At 39.5% G+C, this 8911-nt stretch overlaps 1 protein-coding gene across 2 annotated transcripts in view; it reads left to right on the forward strand.

The window, feature by feature from the left end:
* thop1 (thimet oligopeptidase 1) overlaps window positions 1-2871 on the forward strand; it is a 16499-nt gene extending 13628 nt beyond the window's left edge. The window contains exons 14-15 of one of the 2 annotated variants that reach the window (XM_031875295.1): window positions 660-796; window positions 2214-2871. In XM_031875295.1, the coding sequence (XP_031731155.1) occupies window positions 660-796; window positions 2214-2375 (299 nt within the window). In that variant the 3' untranslated portion in view covers window positions 2376-2871. The remainder of the gene's footprint in view (window positions 1-659; window positions 797-2213) is intronic. The other variant, XM_031875294.1, reaches the window with a different exon arrangement.
* The last annotated feature ends 6040 nt before the right edge of the window (window positions 2872-8911 follow it).

An 8911-nucleotide genomic window follows, 5' to 3' on the forward strand; every position in this document is an offset into this window, starting at 1 on the left:
AGACTACTTTATTTCCTTTTATACAAGCCCATTAAAGAAATAAGTCAATAATTAAATGCATTACAAACAAACAAATGTTTAATGTCCTGCAAAATATATACTCAAATGTTGATATTTTTTTAAGATGTCCGGTTTCTAAAGCATTTAAAAGCAAATTGTTCATCTTTGTAAAATCCTTCTACATGTAAATAGTGCTTTTATCAGCGAACTATTTGTGACAGTCACGTCTGTCTATTTGGGACAGTCACGTCTGTCTATTTGGGACAGTCACGTCTGTCTATTTGGGACAGTCACCAAGCTTGTGGCCCTTCAGGCTGGAGTCAATCTCATCAGACAGAAAGGGGCTCCACCTAGTGGCCCGCTTTAGAACTACAATATAACTACAACCAGTTCAGTGAAGCTGCACTGACATTTTGATCTGAAAGTTTATATTCCAGCAGAAATGAAGGTAGTATGTTTCCCCTACCATTGTATTGGGGGAGCAGCTGTGTGACCTGTGGGAAATAAATCCTGCTGATGAAGCAGTTTCTACAGGAAAAAAAAACACAATAATTTTGGAGGGCAAATGAAAGCGTTTTGTAGTCCACGCCTCCAAACGTCAGCCTCACTGCATCCTGGTTTCCATCCTCTGATCTCCCTGACCTTTGACCTCTCTGCAGGAACCAACATGCCGGCGACCTTCGGGCATCTGGCCGGCGGTTACGATGCTCAGTACTACGGTTACCTGTGGAGTGAGGTGTTCTCTATGGACATGTTCTTCGCTCGCTTCAAACAGGAAGGAATCATGAACCCGAAGGTCAGCTGAGGAGAAAAATATTGTTGAGAATAATCAGCGGGTGAAATGTATGATGGGTAGGAAAATATCAACTGATTTCTCATAAACAAACTGATGGAAGCTGACTGAATTATAACAAGCAACTAAAGGCAGCGCTGGATAGCGACTGAGTACATTTACTCAAGTATTGTACCCGAGTACACACTTTGAGGTATTTGAACTTTATTTGAGTATTTCCATATTCTACTACTACTTAATACTTCTACTCCACTTCATCTCAGATGGAAATTTTACCGCACTACATGTTTCTAACAGCTTTAGTTACTTTGCAGATTCCAATATATAATGCAACATATAATCAATAAATAAATGATTATTATTATGATAGGTTAAGATAAAAATGTATTGATCCGCAGGGGTAAATTCACAAACTAGCCAGCAGGATATAAAGTAAAGAAGTTGACCTTTAACAGCTGCAACATTAAAGTAATGAACTGTTATTACTCTGCATAATGAGTTACTTTTAGTAGTTTAAGTATATTTTGATGCTAATACTTTTTAACTTTTGTACTTTAACTTTAATATGCAAGTACATTTTGAATGCAGGACTTTTACGTGTAACAGAGGTATAATATCAGAGTACTTCTTCCACCACAGTGGACGTGACGTTATTGATCACAGGTCTGGTTAGAGCAGCCGGTGTTAATAAAATCAAAGCGTTAACAGTCATGTATTAGAACAACAGGAATCAGGACAGCTGAGGGGAAAATGATCTTTTCAGAAACCGTCTCCAAATGTCAAACAGTTTGACATGTTGTGAGTGAGACTGGAATGATAATCCAGGTTTGAGATGATTCATTTCTCTCTCCTCCACGCTTCTTCATCCACCATCTCCTCTGATACTTTGTCTTCTCCACCGACATCGCAACAGAAGTTAACATAGAAACAAACTGGTTTTCTGTTGTGGTTCAGAAAAACGTAATATTTCTTGTATGTAATGACACGACTTTAAAACATTCTGTCATTCAGTGTTTTCTCCTTTTAGACTGTCAAGATGTTGGTGGAAACTAACTTATTGCGTTTCATGCGGAGCCTTTTTCCCTAATATGTTATCTTTTCAAAATGTTTGAATTCATACATTTCTAATGTAGATTTTGTTATTATAGTGTTTATTGGGATAAGATAAAAGTGTATTTATTGTGCAGCAGTGGCAGTGCATAGAATGAAAGAGTGCAAAAAAAGCAAATATATAAACAATACAGGTTATTGATAAGATATTTAGGAAAACCCTCTCAGATGTTTCAGATGGATATCGGTGTTTAGCCTAGCTTAGCACAAAGACTAGAAGCAGGGGGAAACTGTTAGCCTAAAGATACAGAGGCACTTCAAAGTAGATTTTGACTGACTGTGAATCGCTGTCTCCTGATTGGTCCTCCAGGTGGGTCTGGACTACAGAAAGTTCATCCTGGGACCCGGCGGCTCCGAGGACGCCTCCGAGATGCTGAGGAAGTTCCTCGGGAGGGAACCGAAACAGGAAGCGTTCCTGCTGAGTAAAGGACTGACGGTGGAGCAGGATGCTAGCACGCCGTGTCCCTGCTGAACAATTACAGCAGCCGTCTCCACCACCCCGCCCCTCCTGCAGTGACAAAGGACTGAGGTTTTCTAGAAAAAAACAACCCGTAAAATGATGCCCGACATAGAGGAAAAAATTTGCTTAAATAAAAAAAGATTTGAGGTGAAATTGTCTTGTCTGAATCAGTGATATTACATGAAAACATTTAGTGACAGTCAAACGTTCGTGTCTCACCCAAAAATCATCCAAACCTGATGCTGTTTTTTCTTTCATGCTACAATGAAAGTCTGTAAAATGTCCATGATTGGATACTATTCATAAGCCACCAGTCCGTTCTTTGTATTTCTGATGCTGAGTCGCTGCTCAGTGAGTGTTTGCTGTTATTCATTTTCAACAGAAGCCTCAGACCTTCAGTAAAAAAAACAAATCAAACATAACTGGTAGGTATTCAAAGATCAGGTCACAAGTGCACAATACGTCATATTATAATAATTCCTATCTGCGGCCAAATGATTCACCAAACTACTGAAATTTTAAAGATTAACTCAAGGTATTGTATATATTTAAAGTTTTGGTTAAAATAAATCCTAAATAGGGGAAAAATAGGCAAATTGATGCTCTATTTGCAAACCAAGCATTGTCTTGGAGCCCTCCCGCCTCCACTACACCAATGTCTCAACTAGGAGTGATCAAAGAGATGCACACTAAACACAAAACAAGGTTAGTGTAAAGATATTAACTCTCCTGTCATTTGGTTGCAGCAGATTTGTTTTTTGTTTTTTTTCGTCCATGTTTTTGTTGAATTTACTTATTTTTTTCAGAATATTTCTTTTAGAATATTCAGGGTTTTTCACAACTGTCAAACAAGGCAAAAACCATGATAAACAGGCATTTGCAAGGTCAATTTATATATGTATGCAATATACAGCCCTCCACCAGAGGCACCATGCCATTAAGAAGACTTCTACAGATCCCTACACACACCCAGACACTTCTGTGTGGGGACTTCAATGCACCAACATGTTCAGGACCTGACTGTATAGATCGCACAGGAAATAAGAATTCAGACAGTCAAACACACACGATTGGCCAGTCTGTCTTCGAGGGGCGGGACATAGCGAAGGGTCAATTCTGTGAAGGCAGCTGTGTAGACTGTGCACTCCAACAGCTAGATATGAGACTGTGGCCAAATCCCAATGTCCCCCCTTACGGACTCACAGACTTTGAGGCGCGCTCCCGCAAAGTCCGTGAGGGTTTAGTTCTGTCCCACTGTCAAATCGTCAAGTGTTTGAGGGCTCTCTTGCAGACATTTTGAGCCCTTTATGAACCCTTTCCGTAAGTCAGCATGGTATGCTGACTTAGCCTAAGGGAATTACCCACAAATCATTGCAATGTGATGTTAAACACGTGGTAACCAGTGGACGCATGGAGACGTAAAAAAAAAAGGTAAACAAAGAGGATGGCACATGTGTGTTCAGCCTGGAGTATTACATTTACTCAGAAAGATTAAGGGTTAAAAATGGAACAAAAAATAAACATGAAATCAGAAGATATTTATTTATTCATCAAATATTTGATTTTGTCATTGAAGCTGTTTTGACAAAACGAGTAAATAGATTATATGAAATTACCTCTCATCTTGTGAGGAAAGAGCCTGGAAGACGTTCAAATCAGGGAGTACAAAGTATAAAATAAATACCCACAATTATACATCATATTGTTTGTTGTTTTCATGGTAACGTGATATGTTGCAGCAAAGTGCTGTCCTATTTACACCATTTCAAGCCCTCACAGTCTCTCACACTCAACCACTTACCAGGTGACGTCAGTAAGTCCTTGAGGGTTCAGGGGGGACATTGGGATTTGGCCTAACATCCAACTAGGGTTGTCACGATACCAAAATTATGACTTCGATACGATAACTGCCATAAATATCATGATACCCGATACTTACGATACGATACCAGAATTTGATACAATATCACAAATACGATACGATACTGGTATATTTATCTATAATAGTAATTGTTTGAAAAATTCACTCGAGACTGGTGTAAAAATCACAGGACATTTATTCTTTGCAAAGAAGGAGACAGAGTTGATTCACATACAGAATGTACATCAAGACTGCTCGAAGATCTGTCTCCGAGTCTCTGGTATTTATACTAAGTAAACAACATGCAATGGGCTGGCACAGGGTAACACACACACATTTTGCTTTTCACACAGGCGTCTACGTATCTGGACACTTTAACAATTCGTTCTGGTACAAAGGTCACTTTCTCGTAAATCATGGTCGCAAATCAGCCCTGCGTAAGTATTGACGCTTTCTACAAGTTTATTATCATTCTTATTCAGGACAAACAGCTGAAGTGTTCTTTCAGCAATCAACTGCTTCTTAATAGACTAAATATTTGCTGAGACACCTAGTGTCAGAGAAAGTTCACACAAGGACACAGGCCTTAGACACTACAGAAGACATGAGCTTCTGTTAAATGTATAACATTCACAAATTATTAAATGCATAATAATTAGTCATTTAGATTTTTTGCCAACAGTAATAAATAAAACATCTGTATGGTTACATCTGTATGGTATAGAAACCTGTGAGGAGAGAAAGCACAGAGAGTGAGTGAATGAGAGCATGAAAACACTGTCCTAATGTAGGAGGTTAGAGTAAATCCCAACATTTTACACACTTAGTTAATTATTTTACAACTGTATGATTATATATACTATATTTCAAAATATCCCTCCTATAAGCAAAGCTCTCTAAGTTTTACTGTATTTAACTCAGTAAATAATCAATGCTAACAATTTGATATTCAAGGAGGGATTTGGTAATCCTTAAATTATTATAGTGGCACCAAACATACTAAGCTAAATTACGAAAAGTGCTAACGGACTAAATCTATTCTGAATCCAATGTTACAGGTCAGATATGCTACTGGTTTACACGACAGGAGTTTGGTGAGAGTACATTATCGCAGCAGCCTACATCGGACACACCGGAAGCCTGAAGTGAGCTCTGAGGCAGACTGGCACGCAGGCTTCCTGCCCCCTGGTAGCATTGAAGGCTGGCCGACCATCTTTACACTCTGCTAACGACAGCCACTCAAGCTCCAGAGGAACAAGTCCTCCGGGCCGCGCTGGCTTGCCCCACACAGTGACACCTATCACCATGCAGGGCTTAAGAGCGCGACTGAGTCTTCCCCACAGTCCAAACGCCCACCGTAAGCATTGGCTCCGAGAAGCCAGGGCTACTACCTGGGTAACTCCGTAGTCTTCCCAGAATGCAGTTCTTAAGACAGGGGTGTCAAACTCAAGGCCCGCGGGCCGGAACCCGTGGACCTTGAGTACCCCTGTCTTAAGAGGTGCTGCAGGACACTCCCCAATCTACTCAACACAATGAGCACGAATCTGCTAATATGATGGGACAACACCCGATTGAAATTGGTTGAAAAGCTTGTAAGTTCATCAGTCAATTAGCCAGATGATAGACCTTCACGTCAACAGAAGTTCACCATCCCAGCATAACTGAGATGGGTGGGGAGCCCCCCAGGAAGCCTGACCACAGTCGAATGAAATAACTTTATAAATCATTAGCGCCGTGCTTTGTCGTCAGACGCAGCATGCTGACTGTGCAGATGCTATGACCAGTGGGTTTGCCAAGGCCTGCCTCAGAGCTTTCCAGCTGTCTTCTGTGGAGTTGTTGAAGACAGTAGGGCAGATTGAAGATCTAGATGATGGCATGTTTGAGTGGGACTGACCTCAGTGGAAGAAACCTTGAGCACCGGGTGTGATGATGAATGGGGAGGAGGGTCACATCGGTTTGTACTGAAATGACAGCTGACTGCACAGAAGAGAACAGATCTTTAAGGTTTGACTTCCTGCCCCTGGTAGCATTGAAGACTGGCCGACCATCTTTACACTCTGCTGACGGCAGCCACTCAAGCTCCAGGGAACACCCAGCATAACTAAGATGGGTGGGGAGCCCCCCCAAGAAGCCTGACCACAGTCGAATAAAATAACTTTATAAAACATTATCGCCATGCTTTGTTGTCAGAGTGAAATCTGACTGTCTGCTGATGCTATGACCAGTGGTTCTGCCGGGGCCTACCTCAGAGCCTCAGAGCTGTCCAGGTGTCCTCTGGGAAGTTTAGGAAGATACTGAGGTTAATTTGCACAATTAACCTCAGTATCTGAGCTTCATACACAAGATGACACCTCAACATTCTAACTTATTTGAGAACTCTGCTGTGTTGCAGTTCCATCCAGCATTCTATTCTCAAGGGCAGATAATGTCTCCTTTTATGAATTCACTATTTGCTATTCCAGCATTCACCATGTTTTCCATGGCACAATTTTCACAAAACTCCACACATTATGACCCATTAGTAGTAATGAAATAACACTATATTACAGTAAAAATATTTTGTCTATTGCTTTGCAGATAGCATAGATTTCAGATCATCACAAGTCACAACAAAAGTTTAAGCTGTTAACTCCAGAAATTATCCTTTTAACATTGTTAAGCTGTTTATGTTTGAAAATTCATATTCAAATGCTAATATATTGCATCCAACAGCAACCAATTAGCAGCCTCCTTAGCATAAGTGTGTTGGACTGCAGTTCCTCTAACGTCCACTAAGCGCTGACTGTATCAAAGTGCATATAAAAACTAAAAGTCAGTTTTTTTTACACAAGTTCAGCTCCTAGGAAATCATTTCACCTCACTAATTAAGAAGATATTAGAGCTGTTTGTGTGACAGGTGTGGCACCCTCTTACCATGTCACCACATGTGCTGATTCGTCCTCTTTGCCCAAATAAGGATTGCCTGCTCCCAGTATGTGAAGATGGTGAGCTTCAGACCGTCCACAGAGGCATCAGCAGGGGACAGAGGCGGCGTCTTCCGGCTGATGTAACGTCCTCAGAGAGCTGCAGGTCAACAGCTCTGCTTGAAAAAAAAAACAGCCTGAAGGTAAAACTCCAGAACAAACAGATTCACAGGTGTCAACATCATGAAAAACAACTCTTCATCTGCTGCTTCTGTTTGGGATCAGACTGCTGTGGCCTCAGCAAATTGAAGGGAAGATGAGGGAATATGCTAAAAAAAATTGAATCAAATTATTGTTCCTATTATAAAATATTATCTATAATAATATATAACATATCGAATTCTGATTTCCCATGCCCTTCTTTCTACCAGCCTGCCAGTCAAAACAACATTCATCACGTCTTAAACTGCCATGAAGCTGCTCTGCACCATGAATGTTAGCTGGCCATAGCTTAGTTGCTAGCATCTAGCTAGCTAGTGCTAACTCACAAAAATAGACATGTTTTTGAAAAAGGATAAGACCTGAAGAGCAGACACAAATGCACAGACGCACACAATGTTGCTGAATGTTGAGAAACTAAACTGACAAATAATTCTTATGATGGAAAAAACTAAATATTGAATCTAATTGAATGATTCAATATTTAAAGTACACATAATCATTATTGCATTAATAAATGTAAGAAGTTCAGAAGTTTTTTTACATTTGCCATAGTATTGTAAATATGTTTTTAATGACATCTTGGGGGCCCCGGCCATAAGCTAATGCTGTTTGAGGGGCCTTGGCATGGAAAAGTTTGGGAACCCCTGAATAGAGTGCTGCAGGAATGTGTCCTAAAATGTTTTTATGTGTTTTTGGTTAGATGCCGGAAAGATATTTTAATGTATTTTTATGATATAAAGTTAATTAAGTAAATATCCCTCTTGTGAATTTTAAAGCTTGTAAGTATCTTTAAAAAGTCGGTTGCAAACAAGTAGCTTAATGAGACTACAGAACGTCGACTAGAGTTTAAACCACGTTGTGTTTAAACTCGCACTTATGTGACCGTAGTGTAGTTTGTTTCCGGCCTGAGCTTTTTGCCTCTGCTGAGAGCAGTCACACTTCATAAATCATAAAGTGGTGTTCATTTGTGAACATGATCTCGCTAAACAAAACATGTGCGTATCCTAAGCTTGCGTTTGACACAGTTATTTCCTGCAATAATCCAAAATACAATGGAAAAGTCCCGTTGTATTCTTGCAGAGGGAACTTGTGCAATGCTAACTACCACAAAACATGGGAAATAATAAAAACTGAATAACATTTTTTTAAGGCATCCTTGTTAGGCCTATAACACATTTAACACACAAATAAACAACTGATATATATGTATTAAAAGAATAATAAATGTTTTGTTTGTGTTTAGAATTCGCCCAATAATACGATAATTAGCGATTATATCTTTTGGAATAGTAGGATAATAATTAAAGTAAGCTAAATGTGTTTGTCACTTAACTGTAAGTTTTAACCCAAGTTACCTAAATATTCCTCTGAATCTTTCCGAAACTTCATGATACATCTACAGTTATATAACAATTAGTTTTGTTCATACACTTTCCCTAGAACACTTATCGACTTAATAGTTCAAATAAGAATAATTATTCATAGCTTGAAAAGGCAAATGTTTTTTTAAGTGTACCATATTTGAGTGTTAATTTATGAAAAAACTCACCTGATGTTCAAGG

The sequence above is a fragment of the Anarrhichthys ocellatus genome, unplaced genomic scaffold (genome assembly GCF_004355925.1).
Source record: "Anarrhichthys ocellatus isolate YVR2014 unplaced genomic scaffold, GSC_Weel_1.0 scaffold88, whole genome shotgun sequence".
Lineage (NCBI taxonomy): Eukaryota > Metazoa > Chordata > Actinopteri > Perciformes > Anarhichadidae > Anarrhichthys > Anarrhichthys ocellatus.